This window comes from Gavia stellata, chromosome 8, assembly GCF_030936135.1.
Source record: "Gavia stellata isolate bGavSte3 chromosome 8, bGavSte3.hap2, whole genome shotgun sequence".
In the NCBI taxonomy this organism is placed as follows: Eukaryota; Metazoa; Chordata; class Aves; order Gaviiformes; family Gaviidae; genus Gavia; species Gavia stellata.
Genome location: NC_082601.1, coordinates 28,348,764 through 28,374,786, shown reverse-complemented (window position 1 = coordinate 28,374,786; position 26,023 = coordinate 28,348,764). Strand labels below are relative to the sequence as shown.

The following is a 26,023-nucleotide window of genomic DNA, read 5'->3' as shown; positions in this document are numbered from 1 at the left end:
AAGGTTGGAGATACAACTATGTGTTAAACGTTTTATTTATTTATTTGGCTAGATATAAAGGCAAGATTTTATTACTCACTGCATTTCCCCCAAGCTGCTTATTGAAAACTGTCAGAAAGGGCAGCTGGCAAAAAAACCCCATGAAAACTTGGAAAAACTTCTTAGAAACTTACATCATCTACAGCTTGCTCGCCTTCTGTTCTGAAGGTCATTTTTTCTCCATATACATCCACTTAGTCTCAAACTTGGAAATTTAAAAAATTGGATGCAAAGAGAGCATTATGATACAGAATTAAATCTTAAAAATAAACTTTGATATTTAAACTAAATCCTCTTCCATACAATCTAACTGAGTTTCAAAACCACCAGCCCAGACAAAATAAGTCAGTGTAGAGGATATTTTGATGAGGAGAGTAGTGTTGTCTTTTCATAGTAGTTATCTATATGCTTCAAATGACTAAACCAGAAGGAAGTGATAAAGTAACTTTTTACAAAAAGCTGAAGTGTGAATAGAGCCATAATAAAGCCAGAAAGTTCTTATGTTACCATCATCTTACACAGGAGACTAATGTGAAGCACTTTTTTTTTGTCCTACTACTCTGTTCCTGTTAGCAGAAATGAGAGAAACTGTAAATTAATAGGAATAAAGACAAAACTGTACAAATGCCTATAGTAGGTTATTTTTGATTAGATTTTTAACAGTAGGATGCTAGAGTATGTAACCATGACCTCATTCTCCAGGAAGAAGGTAGGAGATGGAAACTGAAGTTACAGTTAAACATACATGCAAAAACTGACCAAAACAGAGTTTGTATTAAAGTCACAAAACACCAAAATTTTCATTTTTGACTGTGATCAAGTTTGAAGTCTGATTTAGGTGGGGGAAGGTCTACTTTATTAAAAAATAGATGCAATACATTCTCTTCTTTCTCAGATTAATGCACTGCAAAACTGCAAAGCAATAGAGGCAACCCTGAACATAGGGGAAGAAGCATTTGAATGTCTCAAAGTTACTAGAATCTCTTCCTTTTATTTCTTGCTGCCTTCTTTATAGAATAAATTACTTGTAGATAACAATGTATTTACAAATTTATAATACACTACAGTGACTAGTCATGCCTAATCTAAATACATGGACAGCAGAGAGAAAAGTCCATCTGACAAGTTCTCAGCAACATTTTATTGAAAACATGAAACATTTCAATGTTGAACTCTTAAATGCCACAGACATTTTGTTGTCTTCTGTAGTTTTTCTTGTCTATTGAGAAGCTATGAAAAATATTACTCTAAAGAGTGGGAATTCTATTAAGATGTATGAGGAGACATTGCAATGTACAGTGTTCATTATTAAATTAGAAAAGGCACTTGCTATCTTGCTTGCCTAAAGATTATATTAAAAAAACAAACAAAACCCCCAAAACATGTCTGTAGAGAAAGGAAAAGTGGTAATACCAAAAGAGGTTAAATATGTCCACAGAATACATCAATGTTTAAAAAGACAATAATAAAGTTATGACCTAATAACTTAAGCAGATGCTTCTATGGCATAACTTAACTTAAATTTTGAAAGTCAATGAAACACTGAGTTTGGAGTCCTTGATTTTTTTTTTTTGATTTGTTAAAAAAGAAAATAAAAAAAAACACAAACCAAACAACCAAAGAAGCTCTTCAAAGTTCTGTTCATCCAGGCATCACCACCAGTGCCACAATATAGTAATCCACTCAAGGGCAGGAACAATGTAATTCAATAAACCTATCCTGCTACCAGTTCTTGATTTTATTTCTTAATAATTGACTAGACAATGATGCAAACCCAAAGCAGAATAATCACCAGGTAAAACTGTTTGTCTTTCAAACAGACAATCCCTCATTGTGTTTCTGCATTGCAGAGTGGTTTGAGTGCATATTCAGCCATAGGCTGAGTGCCACATTTAAGAAGTGTTTGAAAGGAGACAGAAAAATACAAGGAACTAGTTAATGGGTAGGCAAAAGTGATACAGCCCACATTTCTGGTCAATTCCAACATTTGACTAGGAAGAAGGTAGTTGGTGTATCAGAAGAAGGGACATGCAGAATTCATTTGCAGAAACATTGAATGCCTCCACCAAAACCAAAATGTTTTCATCTCCCCACAATTTAAACAGAATTCATACAGTCACATCTGCTCATGAACTCAAACTAGTTTTCATCTCTCTTGTCCTGTCATGAATGTCACCAGCCTTATATTTTCCTTGTGGTGTCTTCTATATTCACAGCTTCAGAATATTTTGAATCATATCTACCTCCAGTACCACCTAGAGTTCATCCTAGTGGCAAGAAAATAAACAATTGAGTTATTCTGAAAGTACAAATGAAAATGAAGATTATTGGGTTTTTTTCCCCTGTGATTTTAAGTTTGTCTGTGGTACTAATTTTTCAACTGGACAAATGTTTCTTAAATAGAATTCAGGGTACTTCTTAACAGCTGTGTATTAGTATCTTCTGAGTTAAAATGTCAATCCCAATCTTGCACTAATCAGCCTCTAATTTGGTGCCTGCTTGCTAAATTTTGTCTAAGGATTACACTTAAGGGTACAGTGCATCTCAACCATCTATCTTTAATATAGCTGTCCCATGGACATCCATAAATTCTGCTAAGTCTTGCGATAACTGATGTTGCAACTGCAGTATTCTCTGCCACATCTGTGGACATGAAGAACTCAGTGTGAATAAATAATAGCAACCAAAACAAGACTGGAAGTAAAATGTACCTGGTACTATTTGAAGATACGGCATTTAATATTTCACAGACAAAGAGCAAATTCTAACATTATTTTAAAGGGCTATTCTTTACAATAACATAAGTCTTTTGCAAAAGGCCCCACAATAAGTATCTTACCTTATTTCTAGATTTTTTTCTTTTTCCTTTATTTTGAATTGCTTCTAATTTTTCATTCAAAAGGTCAGCAATACCTTTTGCATCTCTGCTGTCTATATATTCGCCAAGACTATTTTTCTTAAAAATATAAAAAAAAATGTATAACATATTACTCATGTACACTGAATAGAAAATCTGCTTACTTTCAGATAAAATTCAAGAGGAATGCAGGGAGGAAGACAATGGCTCTGGTAGGTTGATTTATGATTCATAGATATATTTTTGTCTCAATTTAAACAATGCTAATTGTCTTTATAGTAAGAACCACTCTTAGCTGCTAGTTTTCAAAACTAAAACTACACAAATTTTGTCTTGATCCTTAAAGAAACCTGAAATAGATGAATAAATGTGAGAAAATTATAACTATTTAATGTAGACAGCCATTACAAAGTCTGCCACTTCATAATCTATGTTCATGAAATCTGTCAGTGTGGGTTGCTACTTTTGAGACCTGAAAAGCCATTACTCTTTACCACAGAAAGGTCTTGAATTTGATGGGATTGTGTGAGGAAAGATTTCTAGAACCTCCCATAAAAGATTCAGTTAAAAAAAAAAAAAAGGAAAGTATAATTAAAAGAATTGGCTTAACTATCAGAATACATTGAATACTTTGTCTTCAGCATTAATACATTTAAAAAGATGAGTATAATATTCTTGAAATTTAATAGTTTTACAAGAATAAAGGCAATTTCCTGGAACTATCTGGATACTTTAATTTTTTAATTTACTACTACTAATCTGTTAGTAGGAAATGTTGATATCAGACAGTCACATTGATAACGGTTTGATTAAGGTTTGTTTTTGAGACAGAACACAACTAAATATTTGTACCTTAAGTTTTTGTACCTCTACCTTAAAATACATTATTTAAGTCAAAATTATAATGAAATGCTATGATTACATTGAAAGAATATCTCTCCTTAGCCAAAATTAAGCTGTCCCTATTTCATTTAGAGAGAGACTTTGCCTGCTTTTCGTAACTGGTGGTGGAATCAGTAAAGGTTGAAAAACATTTTGTCACATGAGACCCCTACAAAATTAAACCCTGGTTCTGGCTAAGCCCACATTTTAGTTACTGTTCTATTAATTTATAATGTATTATTTTTCAATAACACATTATTACTGTATCATTGTCCTACTATTTTAAATATTATTGAAATTGATTTATTATTGTATCTCCCAAATATCTAAATAACACACTTTATGTTACAGAAATAATCTCTTAAGACTTAAGGTGAAATGAAATACATCTAACAGTACCCACTCACCAGCATACACAAAGGAGACACTTTACCTTTGTTCCTTGATAGGGGTAAAACTTAACGGTAGGGTAGGCTCTGATATCAGCAGTTTGACAGGTCTGAGCATATGTCTGACAGTCTACTTTTCCAGCTTTTACTTTTCCTTTAACAGTCTAAAAAGAAATGTTTATTAGAAACAAACTTCATGTTTCCATGGGTGACTGTAAGCAAATAATTTGAATAAGCCAGCAATGCAGCTAAAAGTAAGTGAAAAACATTGCTCAAATCTTTTAAATATCTCTGAGTAGTTGCTTGCTTGCTTCTCAGACTGTTAACCTTGTATCAGAAGTCACTACCTGTTCAGCTTCTACTTGAATTCAGAGCAAAGCACGTAATCATTCCAAAGGTCACCCCATCATAAGCTGAAATCTGTGACAAAAGACTGTCTGTGCGTGTCTGTGCAAGAGACGATACCCACTGGCAGGTGGGACCTAAAAGTGTGGACTTTCAATGAGAAGGAGGATCATTGGAGGTATACGATTTTTGGATGACTGGTAAGAAATAAAGTGCTGATGAATAATATTTTAACCATTACAAGTATAATAATCTGCCAATATAGTTAAAAACCTACCCTTGCAAGGATCTCAAATTCAGGAGCAAAATTTTGGCAAGGCCCACACCAAGGAGCATAAAAATCAATGACCCAGTGATCTTTTCCATTCAGAACTTTGTCTGTGAAACTCTGAGGAGTCAGGTCTACAGTCACTTGTGGTAAATATCTGTGGAAAGGAATAGTAACAGTCATAATCCATTCAAAACTTTAAACATATCCAAATTCCATTTAAGCACAAGAAACATTTCTGAAATTAAGAATATTAGTAATCTGGAAATCCCTACTTGACACTTTGTACTATAAGAGAATCACTTTTTAAAAGTGGTAGACAAAACAATAATATGGTCTTCAGAAAATGGGTGGACAGTAAGTAGTATGCTATTTCTCCACATTTTAAAAGCTTGAGTTAAAAGATGTAGAAACTTTAACATCTTAAATTAAGCAATACATATACCTGTTTCTAATTCTAATTTAGATAGCATTTAAATATTAATTTCTCCTAGCAAGCAAACTATATCAGCAGCTTGTGAACAAAGTTTAATGCAGTAACTTACCCCAATGCCCAGCCTCTCAGTGAATATGAATCTCTGTGCCATCCATTGTAGCTACTATAAAAAGATTAAAAAGAAAACAAAAACCCAGTTGCACAGTAGTTTGAATTACGTTGGGAAAAAACCAACCATCACTCTGTAGAGTGGAGATGATGAAAAATGCATATGTTTTAGGATATATTTCTACCTTGCTTTCAAATCTGAATAAATAAGTCTTGTTAATACAATTCAAAGATACAGAATTAAGGACTAGAAGACTAAGAGAAGAAAGAGAAGAAAATTCTGTCAAGAGAGTAAGAAACTTGGTTTGGAACACATAAGCTTTGATAACTAGAACTATTTTGAATGAGGGATCTTTGGTAATAACTCCAGATAAAATTGAAGACTCTAAGAAACATGAGAATTAAATTGAAATATCTTAAGGTATTTTCTAATTAATGTTAATTCATTACAATAAAACAATTATTAATTATATACATTTTGCTCAATTTGACAGTAGAAAAGCCAGGCAAACTGGTTACTTGGACAAGGATTTATTATTTGGGCTTTCAGGGCATTGCTTAGTTTTGAAATTCCAGTGACAGGTGAGGAAAAAAAATTAATTCAGGATTCATATCCAGTAATTTACAACTTTGTTATAAAGTATTTTTTAAAAGAGTTACCTGGTCAAAATCTGACTTGATAGTTCTTGGTGATCTTTATTTTAAGAGAAAAATTCCAATATCTTTGCAGGAAATAGGTGACTCATGATTAGGAATTTGGCACTTAACAGTCATATTCACCAACTGAATTATTTTCAACAACGAAAAAAAAATTCTGCTTTTAAGAGAAACTTTATCTAGAAGAACTGAATAAAAGCAAGCAGTCCAATGATGAAAGCTACTGAAGTCTGCTATTACACACTACGATGAAGAGGCATTACAATTTATTGTCTGCCACCATTTAATAGATCTTTCCAATTTGTAAAACAATGAAGCACCACGTCTACTATTATTTCAGTCATGTATCTTTAAATATGCATATGCTTCCTGAAATCTGTGGATCTTCAAACAGTACTGTGAAATGGAGGGGACAGGCTGTTTGTTTTTGGCCAGATTTCATGTCCCATAGAATTTGTTTTGTTAATGTTTAATGTTTCCACACTAATGATACAATGAAGGGGATGACTAGATATACGACAGAAAATTTTTGCAATGGTGCTAACAGACTGTTGACAGGGAAGATGATCAGATGCCTACATCACTCTGTTCTCTAAAGATAAAGCTACAATCAATTAGGCCTAGTAGTATTTTTATATTATATGATTTAAATCATCTACTTTAACAAACAATTAAAGTTAAAAAACTGGCAATTGATAAAGAACAAGAAATAAAAATTAAGATTACTGAGGCAGTCTCAGTTCAAATTACTGAAATGAAATGGCAAAATAAAATGGTACTAGTTTGAAGTAATGAAGTCATTAACATCTAGGACAGTAGTATCGTAACAGCCTATTTTAATAGCTGTGATGAACCTTTTCTACACAACAGAAGATGTATATTTGTCTTGTTCCACACCATCTACCATTTCCCAAACTGAAATAAACTACTTACTAATATTGATGAGCTGTGTTTGATTTTTGAGGAAAAAGTCTTATTTCAGGATATCCCCGAACATTTTCTTGGTGACAGAAAGAATAATATTTTTGGCAATCCACACTGCCTACACTGATTAATCCATTTAACATCTGAAAAAAGAAGAAAACCTACAATCAAATATGCTAATACTATTACACTTTCAGTAATACTTCAGAATTTAAGTCTTAATCACTTAGTTGGGAGAAAAAAAAACCTCAACAAACCAAACCAAGATTATCACAAGGCTTTCTTCTGTCCTGTAAATGGGTCACTGGTATCTAATGGGAGCCAGCCACCCAGGTACATTCCCATCATGCACGTACATTTTAGTATAAGCTGCATGCACACGGCTCATGAGGCACCCACCTTGCTTCAAAGGTACACAAAAGTGTGGTTATTTAGAATAAAGACTACCGTATTACCATGTTTCATATCATAGGCTCAGTAATTATGGCAGATCCTGGTACAGTGCAGATGTGCTATTAATTACACAGTTGGCCTGTGTCTTGAACACATTGTACTTGTTGCAAAGGCCCAAACCACCTGGCATGGGCAGGGAAGCCAATGATTACTGAATGTGTACTATAGAGCTAATAATACTTTACAGACATCTGAACAGAGTATAGAATTGTGGCTAGAACTCCTAGTCTAGGTGAGTTCTAAATGGCTGAAAGTCATGGATTTGTTTCCAAAGCCCTGTTGTTTTTTTTTTTTCCCCCCCAAAGTTTCTAGTTCAAATTCCTGGAAACATGTCCAAGACAATCCAGATGGTTGTCAGTGAAGTAATGTTACCTTTGCAGATGAAAGAACACTGTAAGAACCTTGCAAAACAAACCACCCTCCCCAATCCCAACAATTCCATACTGAAGTATGTGTAATTCAGCTGACAATCAGCCTTAAAGTGTATGGTATTTAACATTTATTTACTTTCAGTGAAAAAAAACAAGATCTCAGAAAAAAGTCTTCCTAATATAGGAAATAATTAAGTTGGATAAGATTAAAGGAGTTCAATCTTAAATTCAAGTCAGAGGTTTCACCAAGGTCTAAGTGCTATCTTAAAAGTGACTAATGATCATAAAGAATACTGAGAATAAAGTGGCAAATTATTTCAACCAATTCTTATCTAATTTATGGATAAATCTTTTTTTTATATCTTGTTTTAAACAAATGTAGAGATGTTGTTTATATAAAGCACTAAGCATCAAGGAAAGTTAGTAACTCTAAAGTTTCTTAGGTGTTAGAAAACACACTTGTATCAACAGGAAAAAATGGATAACAGTATCAAGGTGCTGAACCCTTAAAAAAAAAAAAACAAAGGAAAACTTTTTATTTGAAACAACATAAAACTGTCAGGTAGGAATTCCCTGCTTTGCCTGCAATATTAATCACTAGACTTTCTCAGTTGACAGATGTCTATGACAGCAGTTTACTGTTTCAATAATTCCACAGAACAGGACACAAAAGCAGAAAAAATGTTTGAATGTCATTTACCCTGGCCATTTTTTTCCATTCTGGCATTAAAGCCTGACAAGGTCCACACCACGGAGCGTAGAAGTCAACCATCCAGATTTCCTCTCGTTTTCTTCTCTGAACTAATTCAACAAATGTCTCTGGTGTTAGGGAGACCACTGATGGATTCCTAAGATCCTAAAGAAAAGACAGTTTATAGACTATACTTTGCAACAAAATAAGTTATGCCATATCTAGTGCCATCACATACAAACAGACTGTATCAAATTCTGAGAATGTCCCTGTAAGTGAAATATGCTTGCTGCTGTGGTAAGGAAGACTCCACACCACCGAAAGTCATAGAAGCATCAAAAGTCATCACTTCAACCTAACAATCATATGCCCGATTTGCTGAGAAGAGCTATCAAAAAAATACAGCCAGGCTGCAAAAGGGAGGTTTTTCTACCTCTTTTCCATACAGGGAGGCAAAAGGCAAGAAATTCAGCTTACCTGGTAAAAACAGGCATTATGAGACTCAGCCATGCTATTTAGGCTGGGAAACAGAAGAATACATATGGTGCACTAGAGGCTTCTGAATATCAACTGAAAAAGACTGATCTCCACCTGTTCCTGCATGTGTGCTCTTAAACCTGCTTTTTCTGGGCTGCCTGGAGAGAATGAACATTCTCTTCAAAGAGTGGAAAATAGCCTGTGGATCTAGCAGTGAGAGAACCTAAATGCTGGAGGAAAGATGGGTGCCAGCACTCTGGCAGCAACAACGATGAGCACCAACGATTTGAAGTTCTGTGAGTCACGAAAGTTCAATAAACACCTGAGAAGCGTGGAGGGCAGCAAGCTAATTGACAAAAATGTGAACCTCCTCCTATGTCAAGGTGTGTACGTGAGTCATTTTCACATTAGTATTACAGCACTTGATACTTTTAATTCCTTTATCCTCTCCGTGAGATAGAAATCATTACTATTACTTTGCAGATTGGAAGGGATCTTAAGTTATTTGCTAATGATCTCAAAGAAATTGCTTGACCAAGTAGGGAAATTAATCCATCAGGTGTCAAGCTCCTGCCTGACAATTGCACTTTTCTTGCCCAAGGTTTCTTCACTCTTTATCTTACTAGTCTAATTAATTAAAAAAATTTTTTTTAAAAAAAAGCTTAGAATCTTCCAACTAAAGAACATGTTTGTGGATGAGCTGCATACAGAGCACGACTGCAACAAGGATTATAATTTACGTACCTCTATAAACTCCAAGATCTGCTCAGCAGAGTGATGTCCTTCATATTCATGAACATCAGACTGATTGAACACAACTGTTGTTGGATAAGCTCGAATGTTATGCTAACAAAACAGACAATAAGAAATTGCAAGCCATTATTAGGTTTTTTGTACTTTCCTTTAACTGCCATTGGTATTGGTGGCTCACAGCTGGTAATTCATCCAGTTTATACAGTACAACTGCACTGACTTATGTGCAGATGGGAGGTTGAAACCATTACAAAACAGAACAAAAAAAGATGCCAATTGTATTCAGAGATGGCATAGTTTGTTCTGAATTTAAAAACCAGCCAGTAGTTCTTTTGCCATGCTCCACAAATACAGGAATTAATCTACTAACAGGCCTTCTAAGCCTTATCTCTAAAGCTATTCCTAGTCTTCAGGTGAAAATGCTTGTACTGTATGAATAACTGTATTGTTTACTATTGAACACAGATGCTTCCATGTTTTGAATTCTTCAGTGTGTAAACACATCTAAGTAAAACTTGAAAAAGCTTGTTCTTTTTTTGCTCATTTTTCATGTGTTTTAAGACATTCACATATTAAAGATAAATACAGTCTAATGTAAAAAGCTCTTATGAACAATAAAATGTGCAGTTGCAGGAAAGCTGTCAAAGTGTAGTATTTTCTGGAATTCAGGAAAAGTAATGTCGATAATTTCTACCATGATAAATTAATTGAAGCAAAAGTTAAGCAAATTTAAACATGGAAAATTGGGCAAGATTTAAAAAAAAATTTTTTTTTTTTTTCATTCCATTACTGTATCTTTAAATAAGTGTAAACTGAAAAGTAATAAACTTTCTTTTACTTTGAAACTGATCCTGCACTACTTAAGTGCTACAAAACAAAAAGCAAAGTCAGTTAGGGTGAATTAGAAGTGGTTTTGCAGACATCTTCAAAAAGTGTTATATCAATATAAAACTTGTATTTTTAAAATGTTTTACTGTTTTTTATCCTCCTATGTGAAGAACAAAAAGAATGCATGCATGTATTTATATACACAATAGAAAAAAACTTTCTGAGTCTGCTTTCATTCTTTTTTTCCTCTTGAAAAAACCCAGAAATTAAATTCTGACACTTCCAGAGTCTTCCAATAACACTATGAAATCAGAGCAAAATGTGACCTGTATTTTGCATTAAAACATTATCTGTAGTGGTTACATAGTTTGCTCCTTTGAAAAAAATTATGATACAAGTGTCCTGTTTGGTTTACTACTCGCTAAGAAAGTTATATTAAAAGAACAAGCATTGTCTGCCCCCATCCCCCTACCCCCAACTAGAAGAAAATAATATTCTTTGAAAGGATTTGGTTTTTTTTTTTTTTTTTAGTTCCTGCAGCTTACCATGTTGCAAAGCCCTTCATGGACAGTACAGTCCAGTGTTCCAAATTTCAGTTGACCATAAAGATGTTTTGATGCTTTTCTCAGCTCTGGTAACAAAGCTCGACAAGGAGGACACCACTAGAAAACAAAATGCAAGTAAGCGCAATTGCTTCCCCCGCAGCTAGCTCTCAAGAGAATGCCAGCTGTTTGAAATGAATAATATGCTGCTTTGACAACAGACTCCACTAAATACAAAACCCACACAGTCTAGGAACTAGTGCTACCAAGGAACGAGAAATTACAATACCATCTCATGATGCTGAAGGACAGTTTCAAGATACCGCTAGTATTTTGTTACATAGTTACATAACACATTTTAGAAGAAGGGAAATATAGACATTTAATAGTTACCGGTGCAAAGAAATCCACAAGCCATGGTTCCTTTTCTTTGTCAGGAAAATTCTGAGGTCCCAGTGTGATAACATGAGAGTTGACGCTTTCTTTGGCAAATGCAACAATGTCATATAAGATCTTCTTTCCTTCAAAGAACAATGTAGAAAGGAAACTTTATTTCTCCCTATAAGAAATCTCATTAAAAAACCTCAGTGATAGCAGCAGGAGTCCTTCAGTTTCCTTGATTGACCTTTAAACATGGCCTGCTTAAATAAATTGAACAGGTACTGGCTTGCTTTTTCTCAGGAAGCCAATGTTAAACTGTCCAAACCTACATAGCTAAGACATACTTTAGATGATAGTTGATATTTAGGTAAATATCCAGTTTAATATTTAGCCAATATTAGCCAAATAAGTGTTTTATCCAAGACAAAACATGTTTTTGTCAAACAAAATGAATGGGTTTTTTTGTGACTGGACTACTGGCTGTTTTACCATCTTACTAGTGTTTATTGGAATTAAAAAGTTACTATTCTAGATACACTTGTCTTGGCAAAAGGTATTGACACAGTAAAGACTTCAAGCATAATATGATATTGATACATCACAGCTTTTTAGGTGTAACTGAAGTTCCTGCTGACAGAGCTCTAGTGGGCAAAGATCAAGTCTCTTCATACCGTTCATGTACATATCTGTCAGCAGAAATGAGAGTTTGTGTCTTAAAGTGAACTGAGAACAAGAACTCCAGGGTAATTAAATCTGAAGTCACTGCACAATGACTTACTAAGATTTATTACTGTTCTTAGGTTTTAAACTGTTGAAGCCCTTCAATGTAGCATATAAAAAAGCCTGATTCTTTCGAGTATTATATTTTTATAAATACTGGAGTGAGATGACTACTGGCAAACATTCTAGATGCTGTCTATTTTGTAGATGGTAAAGCAAAACATTCAGAAAAGAATGCATGTACTGTAGTCCAATGTATTTCTCTTATGCTATTTGCAATCTCTATGTCATTATAAAAAGATCTAAAAAAGCTTTATGTATATGACCCTTTCTTGGCTTCTCTGCACAAGTGGAAATTTCAGAGAGTATATAAGGCTTTTCCTGGCAGCAATCATTAGATGTATGGGATCACCTTTCACCTTTAGATATGACTAACCTTTTCTAAGTAGTCAAAAACTTTTCTCCTTTCTTCTTTATTACAGTACTGAGTTTCTGACTTAATTCTAGCAAGCTGCTTCTAATACTTCAGAGGCTGAAAAATCAGAATCTCATCTTGCGTAATTGTCTTGTGCCACATTCTGGATGAAGCTACACCAATTGCTGCAAGCTACAGTTTTGCTTCAGGCTCTGTTCTTCAATGAGCATTTCTGAATCCTTTCAGTGGTACACAGTAACATAGTTCCAACCTTTCCTGGAAGGAAACTGCTACTTTGGAAATGAAAGTGGTAAAAGTCTCAATATAGATTTTCTCGGATGGAAGTCAACAAAACACGGAATTAGTTTTAGTGCAGTGACACATGAAATCAAATCCAAGTTTCTCAAGCTGGCAGCACTGTATAACTATCATGTTAAGCCTCTATGAAGGGTGTGCTTACAGCATTCTTTGGTTATCCTACCAAAGCAGAAGCTGTCCTGATCAGCTTTAGAGAGTTCATTTGTATGTAATTATACAAATGACATTGAAATAGACAGAATAGAAAAGACAAAATACATCTCTTGGTATCTGATGACTGCCTACCCGGAGGAAAAAAAAAAACCACAACAGAAATGATAAGTTTGTGCAAGGCTACAGTAAGGTCAGAGGAAAAATAGCAAATATTAAAACTACAAAACTATTCTTTGGGAAAACAAATGCAGTTTGCCAAAGGCAGTGTCATCTCAAGGTGATTATGTAATGATTTAAACTTGCCAAAGTTTCCCTTACCATGATGAATTTCATAATCTCCAGTTCCTTTTCCTTTGAAGACTGCTAAACAAGGCTGATAGACATATAGTTTGTTACAGATGGGTGGTGAGGAAAGACAGTCAAACTTGCCAACCTATTTAACAGACAGTGCAATTTTAATTAATGCATCCTAATTTATACAGATTAACATATTTTGAAAGGCAGTAAGAATTAGGATAAATTAATTAGAAAAAGGTAAAAATATGGAAAAGTAGTAGCCTTTTTATAAACAACAGAGGTCTTAAGACAATCTTGTAACTATGATGTTGGAGGAAAACTCCTAGCACAGCTATATTAGGTTGTTTGCTAATTTTTAAATTAAAGGCCAAAATGGTGAATAAAACCTTAAAAGAATCCTCTTTTTTCCCCCTCCAAACAAAATAGCAAGGAAGCAAAAAGACACCTAAAATAAATGTGACATTAAAATTCTTCTAGTCAATGCAACTATTTTTTTAAAAATACATACCTTATAGATTAACAGAATCCATATGTCTTCAGTACACAGTTTGAATTTGGTTTCTTTTTATTAAGAAAATTTTCAAGATAATTATAGGGTTTTCTGAGTAATTTAAAAGACAGTTATACATACATCAATTTGATGTTGAAGTGTTAACAGGATGGGTTCTGTAGCAACATTTCCCATGAGAGAGCAGATTTAAAAAGATAATCTTTCCTAACTACTTTTAAATTATTCAAACCGTATGGGAAACTTCATTGCTTGCTTTAAATCAAAAACTTTACCACAGATCTACCATATAATAGTATATCTCTTTCAGTACCAGAGGTGACAGGTGGTAGTAACAGCTAATAATAATGAGAAACATACTGACTTGTTCTCTGAATGTAAATGGTATTCAACACTAGATGAGTGAGCAGTCTTACCTGAATATGTTCATCTTTAAGTAAAAATTTAAGTTTCTTAAATTCCTGTACATTTGATTTATCATTCTCCCCAAACTGGAAGAAGAGCAGCCATCGATGGTGAGCCAGATGGTCCTTTAAACGAAGGAAGAAAAAAAAAAAAAAACAAAAACACAACCCCACAACAAAAACACAGAGAAAAAATATTATTCCCAATTTATACCAGCTTGTAAATTCCTTTTATGTTTTATAAAGGCAAATGCCCAATTATTCATCTGATCTCTGAGTGACCTCCTCCACTCAACAAATTCTTTCATGTAGTCCTTCCACTAAACTTCATTTTACAGCATCATAAGCAGGAAAGAGGAAAAAATCTGAAAACAAGCTGGTTACATGCTACCCTCTATACTTTCTGTTTCCATGTGCATTTCCTATTGTAGATCAAGCAGCTAAGCGCTACTACCAGTGTGAAAAGAGGTTTCCTCTTTTTTCCTCCAAGACATGAATAACTTTTATGACTTCTAATTTCAGTTCATACATAACTTATCATGGATTAACAAGTTGGTTTTTTTCCCCCTCTTACATTACTGACAAAACACATTTAAAATAAAATTCTCTACAATGTTGATTTAAATAATAACTAGAAAATTACAGTTGCAGAGTGAGTTGCAATGACAATTTCTGTGGTTTTCTATTTTCCTATTAAATACACAGCCCCCCTTAGTTTTGTTGTTTTGCTAAACAACAAAAGTAAATGTAGACAAACAATGTTAAATAATTTTGGCTACAGAGGGGAAAAAAGTAATTTTCAGTTAAATAAATACTAGGTTGTTGTATCAACAGGATTTGAAAAATGTAAAAAGTAATGATAAAAAAATAAAAATATGTTATTTAAAGAAATCTTAATATATTTTTAAAAATTTACCTCTAATGATGCTGCAGAGATCATTTCAAAGTCTGGCAGATGCTGCATTACTTCCTGATATATTTCTCTGGCATCCAAGGAGTTAAGAAACTAGGAAGGAAAGTTAACTGTGTTTATTATAAGGAATTACAAACATCAACCTGATTGTTGATGATTAGTACTCAAAGTGTCAAGGAAATTACTATGATTTGGTCCTTTCCATCAACTGAAGAGTACAGTTAATAACATGTTATTTGACCAACTTCTTTTTCATATATATAGTTTCACAAACATCACTCTCAGAATACTGCTTTTTAGCTTGTTTTCCCACAATATTAAACTCAGGGTATCATATTTTGTCAAAACGGGTGCTAAAAGTCTCAAATTCAAATTTCAAACCAAATTTTCCAAGCAACTTTACAAGATTTCCAATCTAGTTTTACAGCCGTCCTTAACTGCACTCTACAGACATTTAAGTTTCAGTAATTTTTTACATTTAGGAAGTAATATGAGTCAGTAACTCAGAGTTTGTAAGTTACAAGGTTGAAAGTAGGTAGGTTACAAATTTAATTTCCTCCTTTTAAAGATATAGATAACAGTAGTGACAATAAAGGAGCAAGCTGTGCTTCCAACTGAGAAATGTCTCCCATCAATTAAGGAAGTTAAAACTACTGTACAAATGTAGGAGGAGGTTGCAGTATTAGAATATAGCTGAACAACAAAATCCGTATTGACAGACAAAGTAGGATTACTTTCATCACACTTGTCAGTACTCCATTCAGAGTAGCATTTCTCAAACTTGTGATACCTGGGGCATACTCCTTCTGGAATAAAAACCGAGGGCACATAGCAAATCTCCCAAGATTGCCCAGGATAGCTGGGTAGCAGCTTCAGAACTATCTCTTGGGCCTGTCACAGAGCACATCCTGGATTCCCACAGATGCTCAGGGAGGCTCCTGCAGAGGGGGCTAGGCAGAGCTACAGGCTGCTGCTACTGCAGCATGCTCCTGTTTACTCTCCCAGCATACCAGCAAACTGGGGACCACCTCCAGGGATCACTGCCTTAGAAGCCAGGAAGGATATAAACTCACATGAGGACATACAGGCTTAGAATAAAAAAGCATCTTTTTAGTTGTATATAATCAATCTGGAAATGATTTATATATTCCTTTGTCATTGTCATCACCTTATTTTATCTAAATACAGAATGGTTGAGAAACAACTCGTACCAAAACACCTCCTTTCTCTTTGTTATTTATGGTGGCTCCAGGTGGAAAGTATGCTGTAGTACTAGATGAGATATCTAAATTATCACAAAGCTCACCCTGGGTGCCACAGTCCATCCAGCCTACATTAACAAGACCTTCCTGTAATAAAAGAACAAAACACAAAGCAACAAAAACAAACACAAAAATAAAGAGTACTTTTTAATTTCAGGTTCAGAAATGCTTTTGAAAATCCCAACACAAGCAATTATATCCAACATTTAGAAAATGGAAGGAGACCGCATTGTAATTCATTAGTTAGTATTCATTCATATTTTATACAATTCTTTAAAAATTTAATGTTATTCCAATAGCTACTAGGTCAAAGTATTTCTCTCTTCTGAAAGTTAATGGGTGAAATCTTGGTTCGGTTAAACTCAGTGAGAGTTCTAGCTACAACTTTATGCTTTTACTTCTGTTATTTTATTTAACTATAACAGGTAATGCTTTCAAAGTGAAACACTGCTTACCAACATGCCAGCTAGCTTAAGGCGTGTTTGATAACTCAAGCAATCTGCAAAATAAAAATTATTTATTTACAAACATAAAACTTCAAATTATTAATGCACTAAACCTACTCTCATTTAGAATTACCCCCTTCCTCCCTACCAAGGTGACCATTTTAAAAGGCATGCTTCCTGGCCTATTTGTCTGGTTTTCAGTGACTTGAAGTTGTAACATCTAGTAATCAGCACTTGATGGTTGTCTGCTCTAAGTTAAAAATAACATGAACAACATTCTCTTGCTTCAACACCACAGAATACTAAATTTTTTAAAAGGAGAATTTTATTTGCTATACTAAGACTGACCTTTAAAATTTTTTCTTAACCAATTAAAAAAAAACCACCTCAAGAGATATATACATACTGTCTTGGGAATGAGATTTCAATGGCAATATCAATTTTCTGTGATTCAAATAATAATTCACTATAATAAATACATAATATGGTCTAATTACCCATCCAGACTTTGAATAGTTACCTTCTGATGCAGATTTTTTTCTGAAATAAGAAGATGCATCAAACTCACTTTAATCGGACTGAAGTTGAAAACTTAATAACAAAAGGACTGCAACGTGAAATCAAGCTATTTACAAATGTAAATCCAAGACTGCAGCTCTGGTTATTCAGTTCACATAGCAAAGGTCTGTTCCTAAGACTGAGAAATCTTTATTTGTCAAAGGTGTAGCGTGTTTACTTAGCTCTACCAGCTAACCAAGGCAACTTTCTCATATACCATATCCAGTACTGATCCCAAGAAAGTCAGTGACAAACAGCTACAAAAAATAATGCAAATATAAACTCTGCCATGACATCAGTGGTAAAAGCCAATTACTATGTCCAAACCTAACTTAAGAGCAAATATTCATCTGATTTTTGAATATTGGTGGTTTAACGGGGAGATACATCCCTTCTTCTACTCAGCTATCATGACAAGCTGGCATGCACCTATGCAGTATCTGTCATTTGAGCTTCAGCTGGAAACAGATGTCAGAGGCCTTTTCTGCCAGTTCCCTTCCTGAGGGGTTACACTTGAGTGCTGCTGTAATGACTCATGTGACATTTCAAAAGCACAATAGCATAATCTTTCTGTTAATGTCCCTTTTGTCAAACTGCCTCTAAAACAAAGCTTAAATGACCCACAGTCCAAATACTGTCATCATCTAAGATGTTTTACAACTTTTTATTAGAAGCAAAAGGGATTATGCCACTATCAGCAAAAGTACTTTTTTTGTTTGCCTTATTTGAAAAGTATTTAATACACCTACCCCCACGTTCAGCACAGAAGGTGATCAGCCAACCAACGCCAGAAGCAAATGAAGTTTCAATGGCATTAACAAAGTTCCCTAACAGTGAAACAATTTGCATCAGTTTGTGACTAGTTAAACGTGACTATGAAACAAGCAGGTTTTATATTTATATTAGCAAATTACAGTAAACTACTTTTAATCTCAAAAATAATACTTAGCAACAGTTGACAGATTCAGTTGTATACATAGTTTCTGCCATATTTTATACTGTAAAAGCAATTTCAAGAACATCCCCCCAAGCAAAATGCGTGAACATTACCTGCCCATAACTCAGTGACTGTGCTTGTAACATACTGCACGGCAAAGTTCTTTAAGCTCTCTTTTGACCTGTCTCCATAATATTTCACTGGTTGCTACAGAAGACAAAGAATAAAGTTAAAAAAAAAAAAAAAGAAAAAAACACCCCCAAACCTACTGTTTTTTATAACAGTACTTATGCAACTGCAGGACACGCCCCCCACCCCCTGCCAAACCTTAGCTCTAACTGTTCTATCCCTCACATATTGGAATGTTTAGAATTTAACTTTTATTTAAAGTTTGTAATGTGATTTATTTCCAAGTCCAGCAACACAAAGATAATTTAGTCTTAGAAACACCAACTCCCAATGACTATATTTCTATATAAATAAAAATTGCTTGCATCAGTCCATTTAGCGTAGGCAGAATCTCTGTGGTCAACCTCTCAAACCTTATCATTGTCAAAACGTACCCAACTATTCAAGTGCAATTTGTACACCACCCCTGGCACCGCTACTTAACAAGCAGCTATAAAGCGTGACGTACATAATGCAGCTGTCATGGAGGAAATCTTGTGGAAGGAATTTCCAACTTTCTTTAGGTACATGGTCATATTCTTTAGACTCAAAACCACAGACTGTTCTTTCTATTTGAAAAGTGCATTACAATACTATAAGAGAAACTGTTCAAGTAGACTTGTTGCTTTGCTACAGCACCACCACTGACAGTATCTTCCCAAATCAGAAGTGATATGGTGCACAGTAAAATGTTTCAAAAAAAAAAAAGCACTGTATAAACCAGATATCTATTTTTGAAGTTAACTTTCTAAATTAATTTAACCAAGGTGAAGGAAGGGAAAAAGTAATTTATTAAAAGTAATATATAAATATCTTCCTTTTAATATAAAGATCTGTGATTGAACAAGTATTAAAGAAATAGTCTTCCAGATTTCAATCTTTCTAAAAAACACCTGAAGTTTTGTTACTCACCATTCCAGTTTTAAAAACATACAGACTGGGGTAACTGTTAATCCCTTTAATTCGACAAAGCATTCTATTGTCTCCACAGTTGACAGCTCCAATGCGTATTACTCCATCCATCTCCTTAGCAAACTCCCTCCACTACAAAAAAGGGGAAAAAAAAAAAAAAAGAAAGGATATTTTCCTATAAAGACGTAATGAAAAAATCAGCACATATTTTATTCCTGGCATCTTGAATTGTTGTCTTTGGTTTCAGCTTCAGTGTAAAAATCCACTTCATTAAGTTTTATGCTGTTAAAAACAATTGACTTTTCAGAGTTAATTTGCTTGTTATACATACCGTAGGTGCTAACTCATGGCAGTGGGAGCATCGAGGAGAATAAAAATTCACAAACCACAGTTCTCCTGAGTTAACAGCAGCATCTAGGTGGAGAGAAGAAAATTATAAGTAAGTAATGCGCACCTACAATGTAGTTATATTCAGAATGTACATTTTTACTATATTGTTTTCCCCAAGAGCTGAATTAAGTATTTATATGTCAGACACAGTAATAGTAACTCAAATGGGATAAAGATTGCACCTCACTTGCACATACTCACTTTTGTAGGCATGTGCGCAAAAATCTTCTTTCAGAAAACATCAGCACCCTGACTTTCAACATCTGTTCTATTAATTAAGAATAAATTTACTCTCTACAGCTGAAATGGATGATAGTTTAAGTCTGGTTACCTTAAAAACAGAATATACATTCTATAAGATTTTTACCCACTAGAACTTTCCATTTCTTTATATCACTTCATGTATTTTCTGGGTTCCACCAGTCAATCTTTTTATGTAGAATCCCTGTCTAATAGGTGAAAATGCAATTTAAAAATCCAAGTTAATATAATTACTAGAAAATTCAAGGAAAACATAATTAAATACTCTTGCTTATAAAAGAAAACAACAGCAGCAAAATATACACACACAGAGGTTATCAGCTTGAATTACATGGCTTTCAGTCTCTCAATTTTCAGACATTTTCTAAGTTATATGTGCCTAAATTAAAATATCCTCACAACCAGGCCAACTAGGGAATGTGTAGATTCTGCAAATCAATTAACCAAAGCAAAACCAGGTTCTCATGGAGAGCATCATGAGGTTCTGCTATTGAACAGTTTACAAAACTGGTTCAGCATGTAGATCCAGTCCGTACAAAGGAAACTGTACTCAAAATGAAGATGAAAAAATTCACACAAAATCCAGTATTTTTTTCTCTCTAGTATCTTTTAGTTATAAACATCTTAGCAATAATTTAAAAAAAAAACAACTCGATGATGTCCTCACTGAAAGCGTTATCTTTCCAGACTTTGTTTTACTTAGCTGTGTTTTTAGTATCTGGTATTGCCTTCTGGTCTTGAACCTCTTGTGCGAGGCACAATCAACCGGATTTCACAAAAAAATTTTAATAGAAATATAATAAAAATGTTCTATCAAGTGCATTTTTAGACAAGAGACCAAAAAATAGTAATGATAAATTAGGAGAAACAAAATTTTAATTCAAATAATTTCCTCTTACAGATCTAACAAAATATCTTTCAAATTTAATCTAAACTGTTTATTGATATTGATCTATTTTCTAACTAGCATTTACCAGGAAGCGTTAAGGGTGTGGGATTTTTTTTGTTTTCTCATCGGAAGATGCTTTTCTGACAGTTTTTTGTATAGACATGTAATAGAAGTCTATAGATATACAGCTCAGAATAGAAAAGTTATTACTTTGGGTTGCCATATTGTCAAACAGATAGCTACTTACCAAATTCTCCTCTATCCAATGTTATAATTTCAGGATCATCATCATAAATACCTATTAATAAAAACCCCAACAATTGCTTTTTATTTTTCCCATCTTTAAAATGAAGAAACAAACTATCATCTTATGCACAAGACAGAAAAACATACACTTAAATTGAAATAATAAGCTGGCAAAGATAGTTTTTACAACAAAGCTGTATTTGTTCAGTGATATGTTACCTTGGTTTAATCTCTTGCAACCTCCCATGCCCTCGTGCTAGAAAAGCCACCATCAGAACAGAAAAGTTCTTTTGCTGTTTTAGTAGACCAGCCACCAAGTGAGCAGAGAACTTGAACTACCACTTTTATGGCAAGAGTATTGGAAATAACATCAACCAGTTGTCAGATTAAAATTCAAGAAGCTTCAGCTCTCAGGGAGAGAGCTATATGTAACATCTGGAGGCTTTCACTTCTTCTCTCAGCCTCTAGTTATCTAAATAGTTTAGATCACAAAGGCGTTCAGCCACAAGCTTTTCCACTACCAGAATATGTGAACGCAGTGGAATAAAGTGGACAGAATAAAGGTAAGGAAGACAGCTTTTCTAAAAAGCTAACCAGTTCCATTTTCTACTACCTCTTTACTGATCTCTAATTGTATAACTGCACATAAAATAGGCTTGACAGTGCAAAAATCTCCTCTCAAAATCCACTTGATAATACTTTATCTAAACAAAAAAGGTCTTCCTGCATTAAAGAGTGAGAAAGAATACTGATAAAACATTAACAGTGGAATTTAAAGTAGGGAAAAAAAAAAAAAGACATGTTTGCACTTAAAAAAAATAAAGAAGTTAGATGACCAATAAAAAGGTGAGCAGCAGGAACAAAAGGCTAGGTAAATAGATTATTACATTTTTGGGTAGCCATTAACAGAGTAAATAAAAGATTGGGTCAACATGGAGAAAAAGAGAGCAGGCAGAAATCTGGAGAAGATACATCAGAAATGCGTAAAAAGATCTGATATAGATCTGAATATTGCATTTACTTGTGACTGTTTTCAGCAAGTCACAAACATACATCGTAACTTACCAAAATCATAGCGATAAAAGTGCCAGCTTTCATAACGACCTCCTTGCTGCTGATCTTCAAGACCTTTCTCTCCGTATTTATCATACTTCTTCCGTAAATCTTCATCTTTAAGTACTTCATAGGCTCTATTTATTTTCAAAAAATTTTCATGTGCATTTGGATCATTCTATTTAAGGAAAACTATAATTAGTAATTAATAGAACATATTGTATATATAATGCTGAGAAAATAATCTTTGGAAATATTTTTGTATCACTACTAAACATGTCAGTTGTGATGGAAGCAGACATTACACAGTGGTCTCCAAACAAACTCCAGTAAAGTTTTCCCTTCCTGAAGCCAGGTGCCTCTTCCGCTCGTTTCTTCATCCTCACTGAAGTACCAACTGAAATATAAAGCAAACTGGTAGGAGGCTGTAATATCCTCCAGTGATCCCTCTTCTTTCAACTCTCTTTCTTCAATGGAAGAAAAAAACCCAAAGTACTCAAGAATGAAGACTTACCATTTCCTCTATAATCTTTTCTACTCCCCCAGAATTCCCACTTGTCCAGTTTGAAAATCTCTGCTGTAAAGACAGATTCATCCCTTCTGATCTTACAGTGTAGACAGAGGCCCCCTTTTTTATTTAAAAAGCAGTCTGGTTCTAGGGAGCTTCGGAATTAGAACAGTGAAAAATCTGTAGACATATTTTGAACCTTAGTTTGGGTTCTGAGCTGGTACAGTACAACAGTGGTGAGCAAAATCTGCATCACTCTCCCACCCTTTTAACTTCTGCTTACACGTTTCATTCAAAAGACACTTTTTCATAAAGATTCTTGACTTATTTACCTAAATACACATGAAACAAATTACCACTATGGAATTTGTGTAATGGCTTCATCTTCTATGTATCATCTTTAATGTTGAAATAACCTGTTGAAAAATCTTTAGTACTATTTCAGTACTATTCGCACACTTGGAATCTACAGAATCTGACGCAAAATGTTACTAATTTGAAAGGTATCAATACAGGAAAAACAAAACTTGCAGTTAATAGCTACAAGTTGGCATTTCTAACTTTGTTGAGATTTGGCTTTCTCTTTGAGCTTTTTCATGTTCAAATCCATTGGAAAACATGAGCGCCTCAGAGTGCAACACACTGTGCAGGTGGGCCCTGAGCTCATATGAAACACCACTGTCTTCTGGTACTCTGTGCAGGTGCAGTTGCACATAGAAAGATTCAAACCCTTGTATTTCCTGTGAATTTCTGATTATTTCAGGAAATCTTGAGGAAAAACTGATGACGTTTAAATTTTAAAATTATTTCTTTGTACTTCGGAAAATACGGTAGCACAGTTCTCTCTCTCTAGTTAGTCTAGAGCTCCTTATTACCCTGCCTTGTTATGCCTTGACAGTCCGAGAATTTCTGCTTTGTCCTGTTGATACTTGGAGACTGGTGTTTGAGTACAGGCTGGTGTTGTTTGCTGTTTAGATGAGACTTCATGTTCGGGAAACAGTAAGTTCCCCTAAGCTAAATGGAAAGTGACAAACTCATCAGTTTACCAACAAGGTAATATGTAACTTTTCCTCTGTTTACAAAAATATAACTGAGAATTAAATGATCTCGCCTCTTTCTTTTTCACTACAGCAATTTAATATGGCCCAAATTCCACACAAACATGTATGACCAGCCTATGCCTTTTTGTAAATCTTCTCTGCAGAGAATCAGGTAGTTAAGTTACTTCACAAGAATAGAGAAACATTTTAGATAAATTAAAACCAGGTTTTGTTTAAACATTAAGATCCATTAACTCAACAACTTTGACCTCTTAAAGATGTAACTTACCTGATTTTTATCAGGGTGCAACTTTAATGCCAATTTTTTGAACGCTTGTCGTATTTCTCGACTACTTGCTTCTTTGGATACTCCAAGTAAACTGTAGTAGTCCTGATCAGTGCACACAAGAACTATTACACATACTAAAACCAGCAATAAAGATCTTTTCAAATATCTAATATAATCTCCTTTAGATACTAAGAACTCCATTATGAAGCTTTTGGAAAGTTTACAGGTTCTGATTCGAGCAGGCTTTGGGAACTCGCTGGTAAATCCGCCAGTGTTCTGAGAGAACAGCTGTATTTATGACGGAGCTCTTCAAAACGCTGGTTGTCCTACTTCATGTCACAAGTCTTGCAAAAGTTACAACCTGTGAGAAGGGGGGGGAAGCAATTAAGTACATTTTCCTACTTATTCAATAAACATCCGTTAGTAAAGAACCCCACTGCCAGCTTATGCAGACTGCACGCGAACATTAAGTTTCTCGACGCTAATCACCTGCTTTCTGAAGACCATGCAAGTGACAGACCATCTCTCGGTGTGAACGAGGTCATCACGCAAAGCTTTACTGAATGGCACTAAATACCAGCCACTTGTATCACATTAAAAAAGCGGCTTTAGTACGGCTCACTTTTCCTTCAGACTTACTTTCAGTACCGCAGGGGGACATTTCTTCCGAAAGGACCGCGTAGCTTTGAGCCAGCAGCCGCCGCGGGGTGGAGGACTGCTCGTCACGGCGGACGCCCCTCACAGACAGAGCCGGCCAGACGCCGGGGGCCGCCCGCGCTCGGCCCGAGGACCCGCGACCGGACCCGCCGCGGCCAAGGGGGCCGGCGGGACGCGGAGATGCGCCGCCGGCTGCCTCCCGCCGCGGCGAGGCCGGAGGTAACAGACCCGCGAGGCCGGCGGGCGGCCGGGCTGCGGTGGGAGAAGGGGCGTGCGGCGAGGGTCCGCCGCCGGGGCGGGGTTGCGCGCAGTCCCCTTCCCTCCCCGCTGGCGCGGTCTCGGTGCCGGGCGAGACCCGGGGAAGCGGCGCGGCGCTTACCGGGCTGCAGGCAGAGCAGCGGCGCCGGCCGGCGGCTCAGAGCGGCGTGGAGCCGGCGGAGGGAGCGGGCCGGCCGCGGAGCAGCATGGGACGACGGCGCCTTTCCCCCGGCGCCGGGCGGAAGGGCGGCCCGCGCCGGGATCCGGCTCTGGGCCGGAGGCGGGCGGGGCGGCTCCGCGGCTGACGTGGCCGCCGCGCCTGCCTCGGCCGTGGGGGCTCGGCTCCTGCCGGCCGCGCCCTGCCGGGGCTCCCCGGCCCGCCCCTTCCACAGCCGGGCCCGCCCTCTGCCCGGCCTCGGCTGCCGCCCCCTGCCCTCAGCAGCCGGGGCTGCCGCCGCCCGTGGCCGGGGGTGATGCGGCGTGGTTGGCACCGTGGCGGGGCCTGAAGGCAGCTGTTACATGGGAGGGTCCAACCGCGTCCCCACAGAGCTCCCGGCGGCCCCCGGGGGCTGGGAATAAAGAGGTGCCAGTGGTGGGGTGGAGGAGGAGAGCGGCGCGAGGCAGCTGCTGAGGAGAGCCTCCCACAGCCGCGCCAGTCTGTGCCCTCAGCTGTGCCCTGAGCCCACAGCCGTGTCCGAAGATGCCTCACAGGTCTCTACAGATAAAAGACAGCAAAGGGGTCCATTTCCTCAAGGGCGTTTCTCTGCAGCTCGGGAAGCTGCTCTCAGCGAGGCAGGTGGTGGAGAAGGGCTCCCGAGGGCAGGCGGACGGACCATGGTGGGCTCCCCGCAGTCGGTCACTTACCTCTCCCGACACATGTCCGCAGTGGCGTAATGTCTGAAAACAAACAGGCCTAAGACATTGCCAGAGGGTTCCCGCTGGGCAGAGGACAGCAGAGCAAATAAAAAAGTGTAACTGAGGTTGCTGGATCCTTACCGGAGGGCACCGGGTGCGCCTCCT

General features: G+C 36.3%; 1 protein-coding gene across 1 annotated transcript; it reads right to left on the bottom strand.

Annotated features, from left to right (window-relative positions):
• Nucleotides 1-1,161: 1,161 nt before the first annotated feature.
• Nucleotides 1,162-24,772, bottom strand: DNAJC10 (DnaJ heat shock protein family (Hsp40) member C10). The gene is made up of 23 exons (XM_009815838.2): nt 24,728-24,772; nt 24,089-24,449; nt 22,264-22,429; nt 21,200-21,250; nt 19,744-19,826; nt 19,413-19,544; nt 18,446-18,539; nt 18,145-18,222; nt 16,847-16,890; nt 16,341-16,478; nt 15,133-15,222; nt 14,229-14,342; nt 13,326-13,440; nt 11,414-11,541; nt 11,024-11,140; nt 9,642-9,743; nt 8,430-8,585; nt 6,915-7,048; nt 5,326-5,379; nt 4,790-4,937; nt 4,212-4,331; nt 2,879-2,995; nt 1,162-2,306 (listed from the first exon to the last, which is right to left on the bottom strand). Exons 2-23 carry the CDS (start codon nt 24,287-24,289, stop codon nt 2,295-2,297), a joined length of 2,394 nt encoding a protein of 797 aa, XP_009814140.2. The 5' UTR covers nt 24,290-24,449; nt 24,728-24,772; the 3' UTR covers nt 1,162-2,294.
• Nucleotides 24,773-26,023: the final 1,251 nt, after the last annotated feature.